The sequence below is a fragment of the Pristis pectinata genome, chromosome 1 (genome assembly GCF_009764475.1).
Source record: "Pristis pectinata isolate sPriPec2 chromosome 1, sPriPec2.1.pri, whole genome shotgun sequence".
NCBI lineage: Eukaryota > Metazoa > Chordata > Chondrichthyes > Rhinopristiformes > Pristidae > Pristis > Pristis pectinata.
Genome location: NC_067405.1, coordinates 58,279,669 through 58,303,924, shown reverse-complemented (window position 1 = coordinate 58,303,924; position 24,256 = coordinate 58,279,669). Strand labels below are relative to the sequence as shown.

The 24,256-nt window shown below is 37.8% G+C and overlaps 1 protein-coding gene across 1 annotated transcript in view; it reads left to right on the top strand.

The window, feature by feature from the left end:
* The window catches only part of LOC127578442 (protein boule-like), a 51,293-nt gene extending 31,517 nt beyond the window's left edge, over nucleotides 1-19,776 (top strand). Inside the window, exons 8-11 of the mRNA XM_052030466.1 lie at nucleotides 6,300-6,347; nucleotides 7,235-7,363; nucleotides 8,504-8,602; nucleotides 19,618-19,776. Coding sequence (XP_051886426.1) covers nucleotides 6,300-6,347; nucleotides 7,235-7,363; nucleotides 8,504-8,602; nucleotides 19,618-19,776 — 435 coding nt within the window. The remainder of the gene's footprint in view (nucleotides 1-6,299; nucleotides 6,348-7,234; nucleotides 7,364-8,503; nucleotides 8,603-19,617) is intronic.
* Nucleotides 19,777-24,256: the final 4,480 nt, after the last annotated feature.

Sequence of the window (24,256 nt, the reverse complement as noted above, 5' to 3'; positions counted from 1 at the left end):
TCCCCTAAAAACCAAGGACTTCCCTCATAGATTTTCTTAAGGAGCCATCAAAATTAAATTCCCCAATGCACACCATTTTACCTTCTCCACAGTAGAATCCTGAACATCAACATAATATAGTGGGAAGCACCAGAGAATGCTTTAAATCCCCTTGTGTATTACTGCACTGAATATAGCATATGAATGAATGAATCCTTGCTCCAAATACTTAAGTGGCTTGCTATATTTAATGGTTACATTTATTGATAAGTGACACCTCACTTAAAGAGCTTAAATCACTGCATAACATATTTTAGTGAGGCTTTCTACTCTGCAGATTTGAACAGTAGCATGTGAATCACTTTTATACATCTTGGGAGATCATGATATCTTTGTTAGCATTGCATCATTGTGTAGAAACTCTAACTTTAATGGTGGCCTATGGGGCCTTCTGGTTTCTACCTCATTTACAAGACCTTGCTCCTAATATGTATCTTGTAGATAAAGAGGTGCATGTGCATTTGAGTGATTGTGGGAATTGACTGTCACTCCCCTATAGTCTTCATCTCCTCCATGTCTGCCATGTGTAGTGACTGATGCCCTTTGAGTGCCATACAGCAAGATTTTGGGTGATGATTGAAATTGGGAATGTTGCCCTGTTGGATATCACACTGGTCTCATTTTAGCACTCATTTCTAATAAGCATCCTAATGCCCATTCAAACTGGATTTTGATCAAATTTGCAGTTTTTTTGGTGGGAAACCCAACTTGATATTAGCAGTACGCATGGCCACATTTGAGCACACCAAGAACGGGTACAATTCCATTTCTAGGCACCTGTCTCTACATCTCAGAACATTATATTCCAATGTCAAATCCAAAAATAGTTCCATATCAAAATGGCATGGTGCAAACCTACCACAGTTCGCAGCAGAGAACCTGCTGCAATTTGCAGCAGAGCCAACATCTCAGGTCAAAGACCTTTCATCAGAACTAGAAAAGGAAAAGAACAAATGTGTTCAAGTTGCAGAGAGCATAAGCGTGGAGTAAAAACATTACAATCATTAGAATCCATCTGTCACAGCAAGGTTTAAAAAGATATTTCCTTATAATATATCAGCTTAAAGCTTCACTGCATAGCACCTCTAGGGGACAGAATGGGATGTTGGTGGTGGTGAGCCATAAAATTGGCTGTGTGTCTAACCTGCACTCTCTCATGTTACATAATGACCATATACCTCAAAACCCTCAATTCTTTACTGTGCAAAATAGCTCTACGGTTTCATTCACCTGAGTGTCATATAGCCATTCATGCTACTAAAAATAAACTTTGAATGATGAGCCAGACAATCCAGATGACTATTTGAGTTCCTGTGTTTAATGCACTTGGAAAGCAAACCAACTGTATGTGATCAAAGTACATAAGTAACCCACAATTCTTTATTAGTGTTCAGGGAACAGCACATTAAGTTCATGCTGGGTGCATTTTAAATTGATTGTTGCTTGCCACTAACATTGTAAGCATAAACAGGAGCTGTGCTATTGCAAGTGTTAAAGGTAGCATGGATCTTTTAAGGGGAGATACATTGCTGCTGTCAGATGTTGGAGAAGTCTTAAAATGATATTTTGAACAATGCTGTATATATAAGATAATGTGCGTGTAAGTTTCTGACAATGCATTAGAGGTCTTTTTGCTAATTATGTATAGAAAGAGTTGCATGCAATATCTGCAAGGGTGCAGATGGTTCTGTAGGCATATGCTCAGGAGGGGGATGGATGAAATAGAGGAGGCAGAGGCAGGAATCTGCAATTTCAAGAGCACTGAAGTGGGTATCAGTGGCAAGAGTTTGAAGTTCAATAACATGGATGCAAATGCAAGGTTAAGAATGTGACACAAGTTCACAAGGCAGGAGTTTTGATCTTTAAATGGGATACCCTACCAATTGCACCAGTAACCTCACCCTCTTAATTCACAACACAATAATTTCTAGCAATCACTGCTTAGAAGTTCAATATATATTTTGCCGCATTCCAATAGGCTGCTGCAAGACTTCCAATCGCAGCTTGTAGTTGGTGGCTTCTAATCAAACACGTGCACAAGTGTATTACAGCACATTGAAAAAGTTGAATCCCTCTCAACCACTTTCATGAACTGAACATGCATATAGCAATGAATGTGCAGTCAGTGGTTCTGTGCACCAGGAAAAAGCTTGCCACTTGTATAAAACCTTATGCTCATTCCATCTGCGGGTCTTTGATAAGAAGGGATGAGGTGAGTGTTTTTCATCAAGTGCAATTTGTCAGTCACCTTCCTTATACTGCAGGACATTGCTTCTCATTGAAGCAGCCCATGACTGTATATGCAACAAGATGAAGTCAGTGTTCAAGCTTGGACTCTGATAAGTGATAAGTAAGATTGTATCTAAATGGCAAGCTTGAACAAGAGAACCTAATTATCTTTTTCATTCAATGGCTTTATCATCAGTGAATCTGCCATCATCATCATCTTATTGGGTCACCATCAACTGGAAGTTTTACTGGAGTAATTAGAGAAATACTATGCTGCAGGAGCATTTCAGAGACTGGATATCCTGCAGCAACTAACTCACCTGCTACCTTACTAAAAAGCATCTCCACTATCTACAAGTCTGGAATGTGATGAAATATTCTCTACTTGCCTTGGTGTATAACTCCAACAAGACTTGAGAAGCTCCATACCATTCACTAAATCAATCCACTGAAACATTCCTGTCCACCACTTTAAACTGATGGTGTATAGTGGGTGTAATATTTATCATTTGCAAAATAAGGGGTAGTTTGTTAGCTATGCCTTCTAAACATGACCTCAAACCTGCAACCAAAAGGAAAAGGACAACAGACACACAAGAACACCACTACTTATAAGTTCTCCAAGTCACAACAATCCTGCCAGAGAAATATATTGCCATTCCTTCATCATTGCCAAAGCTAAATCCTGAATTCCCTATCCAGTAACACTGCAATAGTTGCAACACCAGAAGGACTACAATAGTTCAAATAAATGGTAATTAAGGATGAATAATAAATGCTAGCTTTGTCAGTGATAGCTAGAACAGTACAGCACAGGAACAGGTCTTACAGCCCACAATGTTGTGCTGAACTAACTAAATTAGTAATTAAATGCCTAACTCAACTCGTCCCTTCTGCCTACATACCGTAACTCCATACCCCTCCACTCTCTGCATATTCATGTTCCTATCTAAGAGCCTCTTAAATGCCCCTCAATTATATTTGCCTCTGCCACCACCCCTGGCAGTGCATTCCAGCCACCCACCACTCTGTTAAAAAAAACTTGCCCCACACATCTCCTTTGAACTTACCCCATCTCACCTTAAATGCATGCCCTCTAGTGTTACACATTTTGAGCTTGAGAAAAAAATACTGACTGTCTATGCCTTTTAATAATCTTACAAATGTCTGTCAGGTTTCCCCTCAGCCTCTGTTGCTCCAGTGAAGACCCTAGTTTGTCCAACCTCTTCTTACAGCACACGCCCTCTAATCCAGATAGCATCCTGGTAAACCTCTTCTGCACCCTCTCCAAAGCCTCCACATCCTTCCTGTAATAGGGGTACCAGAATTGAATGCAGTACTCCAGATGTGGCCTAACCAGAGTTTTATAAAGCTGCAAGATAACTTCCTGATTGTTGAAATCAATGCCTTGACTAATAAAGGCAAGCATGCCCAACACCTTTACTCCCTATCAGTTTGTGCAGCCAATTTCAGGGAGCTATGGGCTTGATTCCCAAATAGTAGAACATTACAGCACAGTGCAGGCCCTTTGGCCCACGACCTTGTGCCGACATTTTATCCTGCTCTAAGATCTATCCAACCCTTCCCTCCCACATAGTCCTTCATTTTTCTATCATTCATGTGGCTATCTAAGAGTTTCTTGAATGTCCGTAATGTATCTGCCTCCACCACCTCTGCCAGCAGTGTGTTTGACACACCCACCACTCTCTGTATAGAACTTAACTCTGACATACCCCCTATACCTTCCTCCATTCACCTTAAAATTATGCCCCCTCATGTTAGTCATTTTTGCCCTGGGAAAAAGTCTCTGACTGTATACTCAATCTATGTCTCCTATCATCTTGTACACCTCTATCAAGTCGCCTCTCATCCTCCTTTGCTCCAAAGAGAAAAGCCCGATCTTGCTCAGCTTATCCTCATAAGATCATAAACATTTTTTTAAATAACACAAATCTTAATACCTGGTTACTGCAGCCTCTTCCAGAGGTCATAAAGGAATGCTGCAGAGTTGTTATTTGTGATGATATATTGCCTTTGGTTGCTCATCAGCTGTTCATTGAAAAAGTTGAATCCTCCTCAGCCACTTTCATGAACTGAACATACATACAGTATAGTATTGAATGTGCAGTCAGTGGTTCTATGCACCATGGGAAAGCATGTCACCTTGTGCTCATTCCATCTGTGGGTCTCTGATAAGAAGGAATGAGGTGAGTATTTTTCATTAAATGCATTTTGTCAGTTTTCTTCCTTATACTGCAGTATATTGCAAATCGAGATGATGGTTATATTTCAGCCACAGTCCACAAGGCAACATTACATGAACTGTGGTCACATTGACAAGCTGGATTAGTGCTGACCCTGTCCTGGAGTTACAGTAGTTGGTAGATTTTGGTGACAAACATCTAAAAAAAAGGAAGATGCAATATCATGGATCATTGTTTAAGTTGAAGATGGAGAATTACTCCTTGAAAACATTAAAGCATAAAAATTCCTTAACACAGCTCCAAAAAAACAGTGCATTGCAGCTGAAAATTTGCTTAACCTGCTACAGCAGTGCACCTGGTATCTTAGCAGCTAGCAAGCAATTTGACTCTGGACTTCTTACCAGGATTTTGGTTTGCCAGCCACCATTTTTTTTCCAGTGTAAAACTCCAAATTACATCAACAATACTCCAGCATTTAAAATTCAAATACATTGGTCTGAAAACCAATAGAACTTATTTATTAACAGAAGATAACTTATTTATCCACAGAACAATGAGGCTTTATTAACCCTGTTTCCCTTGAAATAAAATAAGATTTTTTTATTAGTCACATATACATCAAAACACAGTGAAATGCATCTTTTGCATGGATTCTTCTGGGGGCAGCCCAGAAGTGTCGCCATGCTTCCGGCGCCAACATAGTATGCCCACAACTTCCTAACCCATACGTCTTTGGAATGTGGGAGGAGACCCAAGCAGACACGAGGAGAACATACAAACTCCTTACAGACAGCGGCTGAAATTGAACCCAGGTCGCTGGCACTGTAATAGCATTATGCTAACCGCTACACTACCGTGCCTGCCCTGTCATTTAAAGGGGAAAAATTCAAAATGCATTTTTGTCCTCACAGGTCTATGACCTTAAGTCAACCTCTGCCTGTGGAGGATAGTGCCATGCTCACTCTCACTTGCTCCTAATCCCAACATCTTTTTCCTATTCTCAAAATTATTCCAGACTGCCGTTGCTGATCTATGCAAAATTTCACAGATAAATAAGTCGAACCAAATACAACACTAATTTATCTCATCACCTCACTGCTCTATATTTTGCTAGTGTTGCTTTTTGGATTCCTGTTTAATCACTCTGTGACTATGTGGAAGCTGTGACATAAACAGCATTTTAATTAAGACAAAGTGAGGCTTATTACCATAACAATTCTTATTTCTAAATTTAAAGTTAAAATTTCTATTGCCACTTTATAGATTGCTGCTCACTGCTGCATCACACAAAAGCAAAGCAAATTTTTATTTGCTTTGTCCACAGGAGGAGGTATGGAAACATGCCTGCATTGAAGGCTTCCCCACAGTGCAGACATAAATATATATTGCACTCATAACCTTACAGAAACCTCCCTGGCAACCATCTGTGAGATGTTTCTGGCCATTGCTTGGAGTATTTCTGGGGTCTTGTGCAAAGAGCATATCTTCAGCAAACCCAGTTCGTCAGTTGTCCATCCCCCACTTCCAATCGTTGAAATATCCATTCATTCAGTGATATGATTAGTTTTAAGATTTACCTGCAAAGATCACAGCAGTTTGGCTAAATGATAGTTATGATTATTTGTAACTCATCATAAATGTCAGTTTATTACAGGGGAAAGCTGACAATACTGTCTGGTGAATGGTCCCATTGAAATCTATTTACGTGACTTTCGTAAACAGTGTTAGGTTAACCCACATATTACTTTAACATCAATAAATCAAATCAGATCTTTTCAGGTTGTTATTGTCGATATAGTATTTGATTACTTGCTATTTTGTTTGCAGGCACCAGCTCATTGTCTTGCAGGGCAATGGCAGTGGGGATTGCCACAGGTAAAATTAATATTGTTTTGATTTTGAATTATGGTAGTTCACCAACTAATGGTGACGTTTGAAGTTTTGATTCCATTCTGCTATTTAGTGAAATAAAAAATTGTATATTTGTTGTAAGTCTGTGGGTAAAGATGCTTGGTGATAAGTTTTTCTCATTGGCCAGGCAGTCGTAGAGCCAGAAGGAGAACTGAAACTGACAAAAGTTCATTGACCTGAAACATTAATTTTGTTTCTCTCCACTGATGTTGCCTGACTTGCTATTTCACATTTAATTTCAGGTTTCCAGCATCTGCTGTATTTTGATTTTGTATGGAGTTTTTTCTGTGATTTTATGAACTGAAATTGTTCTGCAGTTATTTAGCTTCTTTATTGAGGTTAATGAATTTTGTCAAAAATTGCTCTAACAAAAATTATACTGAAGTCCATTTAGCTTTTGAAAAACTGTTTTGAAATTTTAATTTTAATCTTGTCCAAAAAAAGATTCCCCGTGGCTATTCATGTAGAAATGCCTGTTTGTTTTTTTAAAAAAAAACTGACTTATTTATTCGAGATAGTAAGGAATTGACATTAGCTTTCTTAGCTTCAGTGATTAGTGAAAGTGAAGCATCCCTCAACATCAGTGGCCTAAATTTCTGCCCAGAAGTGCTTATATAGCATTTAGATATCATGCAGCAACATCAGGGGACAGGATGTGATGTACTGCATTTTGATAAAACATTACGCAAGGCATTGGTGAATTTTACATGCTGATGACACATTCAGAACCTGGATGTTTTTTCTGCATTGCCTCATATATTCAGCAATATTTTCTAAAATGTATTCAAATGAACTGGTATTTTGCATTAAATACTTGTGTTATTTACAATATTTATTTTTTATTGCATTAGTCACCAGCTTCCACAGCCTCTGTGTTATATTTACAACCATCTGAGATAATATATCAACCAGTGGAAATGCCTCAGGATGGAGGCTGTGCACCACCTCCTCTTCCAGTGATGGAAGCCTCAATGCCAGAGGTAAAAATATTAAATTGGTTAAGCAAAAGAAAAAACATATATTTCTATTCCATGGTAATTAATACATTTTGGATTGTACAGAGTATAATTTTAATATTTCTGTTGCTATCTTTCATTCAATTTATATTGTTGCTTATGAATATAAGGTAAATGTGATTTCTCTTTACTTGTCTCTTGCTCTCTTTTTCCTGACTAATATTGTTCCTTTATTTTTCATATTTTCATCTTTTATGTCTGGATTTTACCAGAAACTATAACTTATAAAATCAATTGTGCCCAGGCACAGAAAAAAGGGCAAAAAATGTTCCCACATCATTGCACATCAAACCCAGTAATAGAATAATGAGACAAGAAAAGTGTTTATAGCATTCCATGTTATCCTTTGCTCCATAACTGACTTTGATAATTTCAGTGATGAGATGTTTTTAGACCCTTGGGCTAACAGTAGCCCCTCTGCCCGAGCACACCACTGGATCTTTAATTTTTTTCATACTGTTAAGTGGAAAGCATGTTTAATGTTCTCCAGAATAATTTATAGAATGGCCAAAAGGTCCTAGTCTCAATAACCTGGAACACAACTTCAAGCTTGACACAGATACAGCTCCAGTCATTCCCATCCCAAAGTTCAGAAACATGGTGTAGTTGTAGGGTTTACTTTGGGTTTCTTCAATCCATGGAGATGGCCCAGGAAAGGAACAATGAGGCATCATCTTTCTCTGTGATGGCTGCCAATTTTGCTCTGTTTTTCTTTGTGCAAGTATCTTATTTGTAAGCCATCTGCATGAAAAATTCAGGAAAACTAAAAATCAGGGATATATAATTCAGTCTAGACCACACCTGCCAATCTCTAATCTCTTGTCTTGGTTTCAATGCTCCCACCCCAGATTAAACTCCAACCCATAATATCTTCATTTCATTTGCTGGGCTGTAATTCTGTTCTGTCAAGCTTCACTTTCTGGTAATGGCTATGGACCTGCCTCAGCCTTCTGACTCAAGGTTTCCTTCACTCTCCCAACTCTGTGACTGCTGAGTTAAAGCTAACACTTGCAAGTTTTTTTCTATTAGAAATCTCTCTACTTTTTAGGTTTATGTGTAGTCAGTGGGAGGTGGGTTAGTAACTGGACCTTTTTTTCCTTCTAGCCCTATGCTGATCACAGTGTTCAAGCACCGTACCACCAGGTTTATACCCAAAGTCCCATGGCAGTGGCAGCCCCTGTCATGCAACAGGAACAGGTGAAGGTAGGAAAACATTACCTCTTAACTAATTCTGTTGTCTCCTGAGCAACCCCAGATCAATGTGGGGGAAAGTAATCTGATATTAAAGGAAGGGTGAGTTTCCTCTGATGTTTGATTCTTACACAACAAACCTATGTTAATGATTGCAGGTGCTAGTTGTCATGTGTCAATGGGCTAAATATTGCCAGAATGAGACAATCACAGACATGCCATTAGTTAGATCTGTTTTTTTTCATCCTCTGGCTTCATCTATAAATTTGTGACAGAACCTGCTGGAAATGCAAAGTGATAATATTACAGGACAATTGGGGATTTATTGAACAAGGAGAATAGTGTGTCTCCTCGATGAAATTTAGGGACTGAAACCAACAGTGAGTGAGTGAGTTTGAGATAAATCAAAGAAAAATGGAGAATAGTATTAAGAGTGAGAAATAAAAATAGGAAAAAATTTTTTAAAATTGTTTTAATTTATTAGCTGTAAGGAAGAATGAGATTTGACATTGTGAATTTTTACATTTTTTGGGCTACTTAAGTTTGTTGGCATTGCATTAACAATTATCACACCATTAAAAGGGTAGCTCAGTTTAATGAAAAACTAATCCTGCAAGTTCTTGAAAATAATAGGGGGACCAATAGGAGAGCAGTATAAATTGATCAGTGTTCAGGAGACTTAGAGACAGGATTTATGGACATTTGGAGAAGCATAGACTGATTAGGGACAGTCAGCAGGGCTTTGTGAGGGGCAGGTTGTGCCTCACGAGCCTGATTGAATTCTTTGAGGATGTGATAAAGCACATTAGTGAAGGTAGAGCAGTGGATGTGGTGTGCATGGATTTTAGTAAGGTGTTTGATAAGGTTCCTCATGGAAGGCTTATTCAGAAAGTCAGGAGGCATAGGATCCAGGGAAACTTGGCTGTGTGGATTCAGAATTGGCTTGCCCATAGAAGACAGGGTGGTTGTAGATGGAGCATTCTCTGACTGAAGGTCGGTGACCAATGGTGTTCCACAGGGATCTGTTTTGGGACCTCTGCCCTTTCTGATTTTTATAAATGACTTGGATAAGGATGTTGAAGAGTGGGTTCATAAGTTTGCTGATGATACAAAGGTTGGTGGCGTGGTCGATAGTGTAGAAGGTTGCTGTAGGTTACAACAGGACATTGATAGAATACAGATCTGGGCTGAGAAGTGGCAGACGGAGTTCAACCTGGAAAAGTGTGAAGTGATACACTTTGGAAGATTGAATTTGAAGGCAGAGTACAGGGTTAATGGCAGGACTCTTTGCAGTGTGGAGGAACAGAGGGATCTTGGGGTCCACATCCATAGATCCCTCAAGGTTGCTGCACAGGTTGATAGGGTTGTTAAGAAGGCATATGGTGTGTTGGCCTTCAATAGTCGGATATTGAGTTCAAGAGCCACGGGGTAATGTTGCAGCTCTATAAAGCTCTGGTTAGACCACACTTGGAGTATTGTGTTCATTTCTGGTCGCCTCATTATAGGAAGAATGTGGAAGCTTTAGAGAGGGTGCAGAGGAGATTTACCAGGATGCTGCCTGGATTGGCGAGCATGTCTTATGAGGATAGGTTGAGCGAGTCTCTAAAGAGAAAAGGAGGATGAGAGGTGACTTATAGAGGTATACAAGATGATAAGAGGCATAGATCGAGTGGACAGTCAGAGGCTTTTTCCCAGGGTGAAAATGGCTAACATGAGGGGACATAATTTTAAGGTGATTGGAGGAAGGTATAGGGGGTTGTCAGAGGTAAGTTTTTTACACAGAGAGTGGTGGGTGCGTGGAACGCACTGCCAGCAGAGGTGGTGGAGGCAGATACATCAGGGACATTTAAGAAACTCTTAGGTAGTCACATGAATGATAGAAAAATGAAGGGCTATGTGGGAGGGAAGGGTTAGATAGATCTTAGAACAGGATAAAATATTGGCACAACATTGTGGGCCGAAGGGCCCGTCCTGAGCTGTAATGTTCTATGTTCTATATGTTGTGACTGACTAAACTGAGCCCACATGGAATCTGTAACTGGGAGATACAAAAGTCTAACACAATAGATCTTCTGGTGAGATTCTAGAATCATCTCCCAACACAATGTTTTATACTTTTTTAAGGTAAGATCAGACACAAAGATAACAATAAACGATTAACTACAGTTTCAATGGCTATAATCACCTACTTAACTTTAACATTTTGAATATAGACAAGTAGCTTTGCAAAATTACATTTACAGTGGTAGCAGATCCCAACTAGTAGAATTCCTTTGAATATTCAAAACTGGCCCAAAAGCTTCTGAGCACAAACTCCCTACATCCAGAATATACCTCTTTTGTTACAGTGTTGAGGGATAGCTCCCTGAATATAAAACCAGAATATTAAGTGACAAAACAGATCTGTCCTGAACTGTGCATTAAGTGGCAAGGATACCCCTTTAACAATGCGATAATACAGCAGATGGCCACTTAATGCTTTCCCTGATCTCATCCTGAAAGGTTCAATGACAACCAATTAACATGTGCATTCACCTGTAGTTATAAAAAACATGATGATGCTGGATGAGCTCAGCAGGCCAGGCAGCATCCGTGGAGAAAAGCAGGCGGTCAACGTTTCGGGTCAGGACCCTTCTTCAAACTGAAGATAGGAAAAGGAGAATCCCAGTATATAGGAGGGAAAAGCAGAGCAGTGATAGGTGGACAAAAGAGGGGAGGCAGGGTGGGCACAAGGTGGTGATAGATAGATGCAGGTAAGAGTGATAGGCAGGTGCAGGGGAGGAGGGGAGAGTAGATCCACTGGGGATGGGTCAAAGGTAAGGTTGAAAAAAAGACTAGGAAAGGGAAGAAGAGAAGAAGCATGGTGGGGGGGGGGGGTGGAATTACTGAAAATGGGAGAATTCAATGTTCATTGTCTTCTCCTGCGTAATTTCAATGGTACAGAATCAGAATGTCCCACACCCAATGATTGATTTCAATAGCCTTAAAGTATCAGTTGAAATTAAATTGTAAACAGGTTTTATTTCCTGAAAACAGGTTCTGCTGTCTCTTGCGTCCTCATTTTAATTAATATCTGCTCTCCATAATTTCATAACTCCTGAATAATCCCTAACAGCGTGCCTCTTAATTAGTTGAACTTATTAGCCATTTTGTGCATTAATGCAATGCACTATTAGCACAATATATTTTACGGCAAGATCTCTCCCAATATGCCACCAACATAGTCATGCCCTAAGATGTAAAACTTTCAAGTGTGACTGAAAGGCAGATTATTTTTCTTAATTTCAAAACAAAACACGAGATGTGAGAATAACTCAATGAGGGAAGCACTATTTTTTACATTTTTAGAATATTACAAGTCTTGAAGGGAGGAAAATAGAAACTTTATTTTTCAGATAATTTTGTATTTTTGTGCATAAAAAGCTGATGGGATTCAAAGTTAATTATAATCCCTGAGTGAATATAATTTGTATGAAAAAATTGCAAATAATGTAATGACCCCTTATGCAAAAAGACAATTTTTGATGCAGACTTTCTTTGATTATGTGTAAAACAATAAAACTTCATTGTCAAGAATAAATAAGACCATCTTTTAATTACAGTGTAGAAAACTCCAAATCATTGTGTAGGATGGTAAAGTATTACAAAGATTGAGTGCTGAAAGAAGGAAAACATTGCTGTAACTGTTTAAGTACATCGCAGAAACTTGAACTTGTTTCCTGTGATTATCCATCTGTAAGTGGTCTTTCATATTCACAGATGCTGCTGCCTGGTCTTCTAGTGTCCTGATTGCAACTTGTTCAGTCACTGGCATCCCAGACATGTGGGAAGCTAGCCATTGCTAAAAATCCACAAAGTGTCTTGTTTTTAATTTCAATGTTAAAGACGAAGATGAGAACATTATGTACCTGTAATAACAGTTGTATTCTGCAAACTAGGCATTGCCCCTCAACACACTATAAAAAGCTGCAACGTAATGGATTTGTAGTGACTTTTACAACCACTGACAGAGCTTGTTGCTCTGGTCCTCAAGGTCCTGTTCTGGGAAGCTGCAGTCTGCTTAGAGAAACACAGCCTTCTGATCAGATAAATTCAAGGAAGTTAGTTTCGCCAGCTCACCTTCTGAGTAGCCCCACTCACCTGCTATCATCTATTAGGCCCAATTGCTGTACGTGCTGGTTGTTGAGGCTGTTGTTGTTGGTCCTGTTCTTCCATCCAAATGAAACATGCAATGTTTCTATGCACCTATGATAAGCAGATAAAGCTTTCTGAGCGTAAGTCAGTCAAGTAATATCAGAAAGACACGGGACCTCACAATTCTCTGAGCAATTCCCTCCACACAATGGTGTTATGTCTTACGAATCAATAACTTGCAACTTAGTGTCCCTTTTAAATATTGCTTTAGTGGCTCTAAAATTAATTCTGCTCAATTTTACTGCCAGCCTAGATTCTGGGTGAATTTTGTGTAATGTGCTGTATAAAAACTAGTTTTGCCTTGTAGTCCTAATTGGGACATAGGATGCTGATTTCCATGCAGGTTGTTCATTGAACTGAAGAAATGGTTAAGCTATCTGCCCTGTTTCTGCTAGAACAGATGAGATAAAATATTATCTTTAATAGCTGTAGCTAATAACTAAAACTGTAAACGCTTAAAGGTGAAAGGGATACAGATTGTTAAAATCAAGGAATACTCTACAAGCCCATTATTTAGTTTGAATAAACTATTAATTTTATAGTTAAAGTGAGTAAAGCAGTCATAGTTACATACATGACTTAACAAAAGATTCAATAAGATGCCTCACAGAAATATTATAGAACTTCAGGGATATGCATGATGAGCAATAATGTAGTTGACAGACGTGAAACAGAGAATTAATTGTTCATCAGCATAGGTTGATACTTCTCAAAGTCAGTCATTCTTATAACTCTTTTCGTTAATGTGTGTACATAGATAGTTTAGTTTGAGGGCATAAATAGCAAGATAAATTTGCTGAACAAAAAAAAGTGTTGTTTTGATGGTATCTAAGAAAGCTATAGATTGCAGCACTATATCATTGGAGTGGTGACAAATGGCAGTCAGTCCATAGAAATGTGGGGTAATGCATTTAGAGAATGCCTACAAATCAAGAAAATATAGTGTTAGGCTACTCAAAACTTGAAGAGAACATCTATAGATTCTGGAGGTAGGAAAGGAGTTAGATCGGGTGGTTAGGAAGACATACAGGATGCTTTCTTTCCTTCAATAAGACATCTTTCATTCTTCTAAACTATAGAGAATAGAGGCCTAGCGGATGCAACCTCTCATATATGACTGTCCAATCTGTTCCTGGTAAATCTCTTGCTACATTCCCTCCAAAGCAGGAGTATCTTTTTTAAGTTAGGAGACCAAAACTGTACACAGTACTCCAAGTGTGATCTCACCAAGGCCCTATATAATTATAGTGAGACACCTTTACTCTATACTCAAAGCCTCAAACAATAAAGGCCAGTCTACCATTTGGCTTCCTAATTGCTGCACTTGCATGTTAGCTTTCAGTGACTTGTGCACAAGGACACTCGGGTCCCTTGGAGCACCAACATTTCCCAATCTCACCATCTACCTCTTGTTGGATGCACTTGGGCAAAGCCTCCTTCTCCATGAAAGGTGTTTGTAATGTGCAACCTTTCCTTACTCAGGCTCTGAGAAAATAGTAATGGGTTTTCAGATTAGTTTTAAATGAATTGACATCTAAATCATTTTTTTGTGCTAAGGTTCATGTTTATTAGCCTTCCTTTTATTACTATGGGGTTTGTGAACTTGCATTGATGTCAAGTCCACTTTATCATATTTGGAATATGGATTTTACACTTTCAAGCTGCTATATATTTGATCTCCTGTTCAACTAAATGAAATCATTGTGCTGGAGTTATGTTTATTGCCTCAGATATTTTTTATCGAATCAGTATTGCCAAGCCTACAGGAAGGACATGGAACCATTATCAATGCAGACAGTTGTTTGTACTTTGAAAGAACAAGATTCAATTAAAACAAATTATTTGGTGCAGTGATTTTTCATTGTACTTCATCTGGAGAAAGCAGGTGCCCCAAAAAAAAAAGAGGTGGCATGGTGGTGCAGTAGTTACTGCTGCTGTCTAACAGCTCCAGGGACCGATATTGAATCCTGCTTTTAGGTGTTGTCTATGCAGGGTTTGCATGTTCCTTCCATTACTGCATGGATTTCCTCCAGATACTCTGGTTCCTCCCACATCCCAAAGACATACTGGTAGGTTAATTGGTATTTGTAAGTTCCTCCTTAGTGTAGGTTAATGGCAAAAAGGATCAGAGGAGAGTTGATGGGCTTGTGAGAGAGAATACGTTGGAGGGTTCAGGGAAATAAGGAGAATGGGACAAATGAGATTGCTTCCTTGTGCATTGACAAAGACCTGATGTGCTGAATGGCTGTTTATGTCATTACAAATATGGTGTGCGTTACTGGATGTGTGGCCACTCTCAGATCAACAAGCACAAGCATCTTTATGAAGAGACATCTGCGTAGAATAATAGCTTAAATGCAGGCTGAAATTCACATTTCCATCCCACATTAAGACATTGCACGTGCAGATCAGGAACTGCACTGTTGCAGGAAAGCAGAAATGGCTGTTTTTATCAAGATGATGATAATGGAAGTCCATGTGTGGAGATGGGCTTTTTGATATGAGAGTGATTCGTTTAAGTTAACAGCAGAGGAATCTCCAACAAACTTCATGGAATAAATTCGCTATCCAACCATTCAGATTTCTCGATGGTTTGTCATCTCATTCACCAGGAAATGTTTGCCACGGTTCCTTCCCACTCTCCAGAGTGTCAGTTCCCACATTCCCCACTTGCCAGGGCTCTATTTCCAGTATTCTCTTACAACTGACCAGGGTCTCTCTGAACTCTCTCTCAACTTATCTCATTCACTGGGAAATTTATTATAATACTCAACATGGCAGTGGAGGAGGCCATGGATAGACATGTCAGTATGGGAGTAGGATGTGGAATTGAAGTGGGTGGCCACTGGGAGGTCCTGGCTGTTGCGGCAGACAGTGTGAAGGTGATCAACGAAGCGGTCACCCAATCTGTGTCGGGTCTCACCAATGCACAGGAGGCTCTGAATATAGCTAAACCAGTTACTTTATTTTTCTCCAGATTCTACCCCAAGCCTAATACTGTATATTACAGTAGTTGCAAGAGTGATAGATGTGATCTTTGACAGATGATTGCTCAAGTTAGATTTAGATGCAGAGATTTTAAGACCTTGTAGTAAATGACACAATGTGCTGACAGAGTACTCAGTGACAGGACTGGTGTCTTAATTTGAGCCATTATCTTTAACACCCATGCAGAAGACTGAATTTGAAAAAGAAGGGAAGGAATCCCTGGGAAGGACATGCTCACTCAGAAAGGGGTGGATTACTACATTTGGCTGAAGAGTCCTGATTTTTTTTTCTCACCAGATGACACATAGGAAGAATGTGTGCCATGCAAGTCATTCTAGTTGGCATTTTCACTTTCAGTTGACAGTTTTAGCATAGAGCATGACTCTTCTGCCATTGTATCATATTTTCCTCCAAGGTGGTTTGAATTTAGAAGTATTAATACTGGGATTACTATCTAGAATGGAGAGAAATGGTTCGAGGTTTTACAAAGGCTATAACCGGTTAGAAGCATTTTGAACATCATGAAGTATAGTTGTGAGAATAGCAGCCTCAGCCAAAAATATCACTAACAGAAGGAGCTCTCGTATGTATGCATGGAATTGAATGCCCAAAGTATGTATAAAAGGATTGAGTATTGCCCACAGATTAGCATGACAATTGTGAGAGTGATACAGGCAAGCTAATGATGACATCAGTACAAATTCCACCATCCTCTAAACTGCCACACTAGTTGGAGGGAGCTGTCTCTTCCTCCTCTGTTGGTGTGAAACAAAGAAGAATTGTTTTATTGTGCACTGTGATATTTTTCCTTGAAGAAATAGTGACTATGGAGCGGAATCATATTGCAGTGAAAGCACATGATTTTGATAGACTTGAAATGCCTGCCTTCACCAGCCTTTTATTAGTGCCATCTTCCACAACTTCTCTTGTCTGCTATTATTTGCAAAATTTTATCTCTGTGAAGGTTCAGCTTATGGTATTCAAATTCCTCTAAGTCGTAGCCTCTATCTTTGCAAGAAGAGAATAAAATGTTGATGGATTGCATAATTTTATTTCTTTCCCTTTCAGGCACATGCATTGTACGATAAATCTTGGAGGTGCATGGTCCTTTTTAATGATTAGTGGTTCAAGAATGTTTCCTTGGTTTCAGAATTAAATATTACACAGCACAGAAGTCTCACTAATGTTGTCTTTCAAAAGGTTGATGTAATTTCCCTAATAATCAGCAAAATTAAAGGAGTGGCTGTATGGATATTCAAGTTGTGTAAGGGTGATTAATCAGAAAGTACTGGTAAATATTTACCTTTCAGGAAGCTAATTATGGTATCCCCAGAGTTCAAAGTTAGAACCATTGGTCTCTTTGATTCACCCTGGACTCAAGTATGCAGGATATGATTTCTGAGACTGTAGATGACATAGACCTTGGAAATATATTGTTCAGTGAGAGGTAGTGACAACAGACTTCAGGAGGACATGTGTGGACTGGTGAAATGGGCAGACACTTGTAATTTAACCTCCAAGCCTTATGAGGACATTAAAAATTAATTTGCTTGGAACCAGTTGGAGGACTGCACCCAATTCTGGACATCATACTTTAAGAATAATGTTTGACACCTTGGAGATGTTGCATAAGCTATTTACTTGTATAACACCAGGACTGAGAGATTTCAGTTCATTGAGAAATTAGAAAGGCTGAGATTGTTCTCCATTCTGCAGAGAAGATTAAAGGTCTTGCAGGTGCAAAAAAGGAGAAACTGTTAACTGTTTGGGTCAGTAATCAAAGCAGACAAACTTGGTGTTTTTGGTGACTGGACAGGGTGGGAGAAGAATGTAACATCCTTATCTTAAATCCACTGCCTAAAATGGTGTTGGAAGCAAATTCATTAAAGTTTTTCTAAAAGGAATTTGATAACATTGATTAGGAATGGCATAGCAATGAGGCCAAAAGTATTGAGAAAGGGAAGAGCAATGATTGGATGGCTCTTCTAATGCTATTCCAAAGACCCAGATTGCTCTATGATTCTATGATCAATATGTTTGGGTAATCTTCCAGTAAAACATTTTGTGTGTCTCTCTGGTATTCTCCTTGCCCTTCCCCAATTGGTGGGTTATGCTAATAGCTTCACCTTAAAGCAAAGATTTCTTTACCAAACCACAAGCATAACATTTTAGAAATAAAAAGGAAATATACTCAAATTCTGAGCTGAATTTGAAGGACTAACTAGTTAAAAAAAAATCTTTCTCAAAGTAGAGAAAAGCTGGATGCTAGAAATCTGAAATAAAAACAGAGTGAAAATTACTCAGTAGGTATGTGGAGAGAGCATCCGTGAACAGAGAAACAGAGTTAACATTTTAAGTTGATGACTTTTCATGAGAACTGATTTCTGCCTTCAATTACTAGCATCCATTGTCCCCACTTCATAGTACCTTCTATAGAGTTGTTAATTTTTGCTGTGAAATTGGCATGGATCCTTAATCTTCCCGTGTATGCCAGGGTTCTGTGTGTTGTGGAGATGGAATGGTGCAACAGACAAATGATTATTGAAATTAGTTGTTTGCCATTATGCTGAAAGATGTGGTACTCTGCAGGAGGCATGCTAGAAAACAATCATTGACAATAATGGAAATTGTAGGAGACCAATGATGCATGATAAGAAAGAAGATATTGTAATAGCTGGTACAATGATTATGCACTGCAGTATCCTGCTTTGCCCCTCCTGGTGATGTTGCTGATTTTATTTTTGCCATTGTGGATAAGGTTCTTTGGATGGTGCTTCTATTGGTTTTCAACCAATACACCCATAAAGTGTTGGAGAGGCTGTTACACAGGACTCAGTAACCAGTGGCCAGTAGCAGCATCTTGAATTAGAAAACTAAAAAATTTTAGGCAAACGGAAGTGCACCTTTAACCAAATTGATGATCTTCCAGCAACAGTTGATGATTATCTCAGTAGGTGTCCCTGGTAACAGCCTGCAGATCAGAGTCCTATAATACAGCTGCTCAGGATGAACCTTGACAAGGACATTGCATCCTTTTCATGTTGCAGTGGCATCTTTTATCTCTTCATGGTTCTTTCTCCCTCCAATATGGAATCATAGCTGAAGCAACTTTGGAAAGAGCAATGCTTCTTTAAGTGGATGCAGTAAATGAAATGAATTGTTCTGTGAGGTATTTCCAATGTAAGTCTCCAGAGAGTATAAATAAAATTGACAAGGCAGGTTTAATTGTAAGATGCATTTATAGTTCTCTAAATGACATGCAGTCATGTACAGAGGATGAGAAAAATGGCCGCATTTTCTTATCAAATTTTGCAGAAATAAGTTTAACTATTTGAAATAAAACAAAACAAACTGCTTGGAGAAACTCAGCAGGGTCATGACCTGAAAGATCGACTATTCTTTTACCTCCACAATTGCTGCTTAATCTGCTGAGTTCTTCCTGCAGTTTAGTTCTTTTTGCTCCAGATTCCAGCATCTGTAGTCTCTTGTGTATCCAAAACTGAAATAACTCGAATCAGTAGGTATCCATAAGATAGAAACTTTCAATATTTTACATCAGTGACCTTTCATCAGAGTTCCATTTCCAAAATCTGCAATAATTTGATTTTATGAGTACATATCAGAATTTTGGAAAGCACTTTTTTTCCAGTTATTTGAAGGTATTTTTGACAGTGGTAGTAATGGTTTGCCATGCTATTTTCTGTGAATCTTGCTTGGACAACAAACTTTAGTTGTTTGTTGGTGTAGTGATGTTAGTTTCGACCAACACTGGTGCTGTATGTATCATCACTCACTAAAGATAATAAACATGATTGTCAGTGATTGTTTAAATATTTTTCTTTCAGGAATCTAGGTTGCATCCTGTCAGACGAAATTTTTCCCAGCCTCCACCAGTTGGAATTAAACCTCGTTACACACGCAGTCCTCATTACCATATGAGAAAGGAATATAGAGCAGAAGATTCTATTATTACTCCACCTTCTTCAACTGAATCTGTTAAGTAGAAGAATTTATAATACCATTGTTAAATCAAAATTCATATGTATGAAAGAAGGCATAATTAATAAGTCTTAATTCTCAAAAGTGCACATAAGAAGTGATTCTTAAAGATATAAACATGTAATTGGTTAAATAGTGTAGGTTTAAATACACTATATTGTAAATCAGAAGAAAATTAGTTATCGAACATGCCACAGTTAATATGTCTAAGTATGTCTGCATTTTATACTTCAAACTGAAGAGATCTTGCAGTGTAAGTTAAACCAGAATATTTTTAAGAATCATGGCAACAATGTGAATTCTTAGAAGTTGCAAATAATCCAGACCAGGCATAATATGTGGCTGTTGTGTGCAGAGCAGTAGTTATGCTGATTTTGAGAAACAGCAGGAGGTTAAAAGAAGAAATATATTTAATAAATAGAAGGAAATAAGCCACAGTTTTGAGCTTGAATGAGGCACCTCTAATTTTTAAGGAATTTTAACGTTTACATGTTTTTACACTAAGTCCTTTGTATTGTTTGCCTTTTCAACATACTTTCATCAACCTTTTTTTTAAATGTTTGTGTATGTGTCCTTTATTTATAGCAATTTGGTTTATATTATTTATGTGAAAGAGTTTAAATTATAGTATGTTAATTTAGACTAGATTCTTTTTACCCTTTCTTACAAAGTTATTTAGGAGTTACTTAGAGTGTAAGACTTGAGTAAAAGCCCTGAATTTTGGACCACTTTTGCACACAGTACCTTTTTATTGTGTTGCCTTTATACATATCCTTCTACAATGTCAAATTTTTACATAGGTAACCAATTAATGTAGTATAATGTTGAAATATTACTGTTTTATTGTAGTTTAGATTGTTAGTTGTAGCTTAGGTATAGTTAAGTAATTATTAGAGTTCTAGATGTAAGGCTAATTGGTGCATCCTAAATAATCAACTGGCATTGTAACATTTCAGTGCCTTAGTATTTCACCATAAGCGGAGGCATTTGTGAGTGCATGTGTTCTATTCAAAATAGTTCCTCAATCCTACTTGACAGTACAAGCATTCATGTCAAGATATTTTGTTAAAAATTGGCAGTATCTGATTTTTCAGTGTGATGATTAGTATACTCTGAGACCATGGAGTTGATTATAACAATTCCTGCAAGACAGGAAAAGGCAGTATTGAGTAGGTCATCAGATTTATATACCATTCAAATTTCTTTTCTGATCAAATTCAATAGAAAGGAAAATAGCGCTGGGTATAATTAAGTAGCTAATGTTACTAGAAGTTTTCAGCTTCTTCCCACCAACCCCCAGTCTAACTTTTCATTCATAGACACTTCTGTAAACAACATTCTGTGGCTGCTTTGGGGCAGTGTCCCAGGCACACTGGGTATTTCCTAGGTTAAGTTCATTATTGTGAATAGTTTGGTTTTGTATTCCACAGAACTGAATGTTGGTGAGTTCATTTCAGGAAGAAATCACCAGAGTGGGTGATAACGAAATAATATTTGTAGCTTTTGAAGTCCTCTTGGGTATATTTTGCCATTTGAAGCAGAAAACACATTTTGAAAATTCAGATTACAGTTTGATCTATATAACACTGGTTAGTTTGTTCCTTTAAGTAGATTGGGTTTCCTTTTCTTGATTATTTTTATTCTTTGCAAAGCTGTCAAAACTCTTTGAGGGACTAAGACCGGTGCCTTCGGTGCACTAAACTTAGATCTTCCCCTGTTGTCTTGCAACTTAATGGCTAAAACCATTACAGTTGTAATTACCCACTAAATCCTAAATGTATCACATTCCTGCAATGATTGTTTAATTTTGCGCATATTTCTGGTCAAAGCCCTACCTTCCCCCCCACCAAACGTATGGTGAGCCCGAATTTCAGCATGTCAGTCGACACTAATGACCTATATTCATTGGAGTCCATCTTATATCAATTGGATAACCTCTTTTGATGCATCCCAGCCCAATAGCTCCTAAGCAGAAAGGAAGACCAATATTGAAACAGGCTCCTGCAAGAAACACTGATCAGTTTTAATCAGTTTGTCAGCTGATCTTAGCAGGGGTATATAATCAGCTACTGGATTTAGGGATGGTGAAAAGACAAAGCATGGTTCCTACAGTTAATTTCTGTTAAGGAATCATTACCATATTGTCAAATTCTTGGATTTCAGATGGGCACACAATCACATTTATCTGTGAGATCTTTAATATTAAAATGGAAAAACTTGAATAACAATTGCTTGAATGAGGTGCCAGATAGCACCTGTCATCTTGTAGCTCTGTATCCCAATAGGAGAGTCAGGAAAGGGAATAAAAATTAGGAACCCAAGAAAAAAGCATTTCAAAAGGAAGGTATACTAAATAAGAACATACCACATTTTGGATGGTTGTACTTAATGTTTGTTATTCAATCTATTTATAGATTCCCTTTGCTATTAATATCCAACCAATGTGAGATGACATCTTTTGCATTATACCTATTAAAAGGTGCAATTTATAATCTTTGTTGTTGTGATGATTGAGCTGAAAATGTCTGAACTAACAGGTTAAAATCCATTAATTTTAATAGTCATAACTAATATCTGCCATAGTTGTCTATGTAAGTGCAAGTAGCAACAAATTTCAACTGGAAGAGAAAAACACATTGCAGAGTCAGATAAATGTGATGGTGTAACCTTGTACATTATCCTTTAATGAAACTTCAGAAAACAGCTTTATTGTGATCAACCAGTTGATCTTTCATTGGGACCATGTTCAGCTAGGTGTAGTTGTTAAACCATGGTCTTTCAGGGATATAACGAGTTGTATTCTTTAAGTAGCACTGCTAAATTATTTCAAGTATCCGTGAGAAATGAACTTGTTTCCAATTATATTTGAAATGGTGTTATTCAGGCTAACAAAGGCAATACTAAAAGCATTGAGAATATAGGAGCTATATTCTTCTGTGAACTTGAGCCAGCACGTGTATGATCTCTTGTGCATTAAAATTTTTATCTGTATGGCAGTGTTACAATGAGTAGAATATTAAAAAAATCCATTGCTTTGTTATTACATCTTTGAGAACAATGAAAGATAATTACAATAGGAATAATTAGGTTGTAGTGTGGAAATCAACCAATTTTACTATAATAGTCATTTTATTAAAAATGTGGAGATTTATTAGCCAACATTCATATAACCAAAATTAGCAGATGTCCGCTGCTTATCAAATGTTCCCTCTTAACAGGCACCTCGTAAAGTATTGTTTTACAAAAGAATGGGTAAACCACCTATATATAACTTTAGGCACCCTATTCATTTAACTATTAGTTTGCCAAAATTGGGCTTCCTTCAGATTTTTAAAAGTTAATTTATCTCCCAAATTTTCATCAGTCATAGTAGTTTGCCGAAGTTGGAAGACTGAAGAACTATGAAGTCTATTTTGACTGGTATCACTTTTTTTTTGTGTAATGTAGCATTTCAACTAATCTTTTTCATGTGTCTATTGCAAATTTAAGCATTTTAGTTGTCCTGTCAATGGTATTTACTTCACTTTTATTTTGTGACACATACTTGAGGGTATTACCACATTGTTACAGTGTTTCAGGACCCACAAGTGTACGGGTAGAATTTATGTGCCAATGCAAATGACCTTGCTACCTCATGTAAAAGTTGTGGATGGAAGTCTTGCATAAGTGCAACATACACATTTTTTTTAAAGTAGTGTGTACAACCATGAATGTCGGAATGAAAGTATCTAAGTAAATGTAATGCTAATTTGAACCTATTTATAACTCCCATCTTGATTGTGATATTTTTCTTGTTGGGGGTAATTTTTAACTTTATCGCTCCAGCAGTAATCTGACAGCAGGCTTTACCTATCATTATTGAACACACTCAGTTTTCACACCATTAATTAATAGCATGAAAATTAGGTCATCTAGCCAGTTAAGTTGAAAATTACCCCTTCTGTGTCTCAATTTGTTAATCTAGACTGAATTGTTACTGCATTTACATTTAAGGTACTAGTATTTCACTGTTGTTCAATATTGACAGCTGTCAGAATATCATTTATGTGCATAGTTGCAAAAATATTACCCAAGAAATATTCCCATGACATGCTTTAATGCAAATAATTTATGATCTATGTTCTGCTGTTTGCAAATAAGATCATTTTTTGTATCATCCTTACAATAATCTATGCTTTGCAGAATTTGGAAGTATTATATTATTCAACAGCTTCATAGTAGTTCTGCAAGTACGCGTTGTTGTCTACGTCCTCAAAGCTATAAATTATACATGATCTGTCCTTACAAAGGCCGTATGACCCAAGATAGCAGATGTCCACTGCACATCAAATGTCATGCATGGAACAGCCTACATTTACATTTGTACAGTAGGTAGAATCTCACAACTCAATCTAGATTAAAGCATTTAACAGTTAAATTACTTCTGTATTTAGAGTTGAAGGAATGCTCAAACATAAAAAATTAAGCAACTTCTTTAGTTGAATA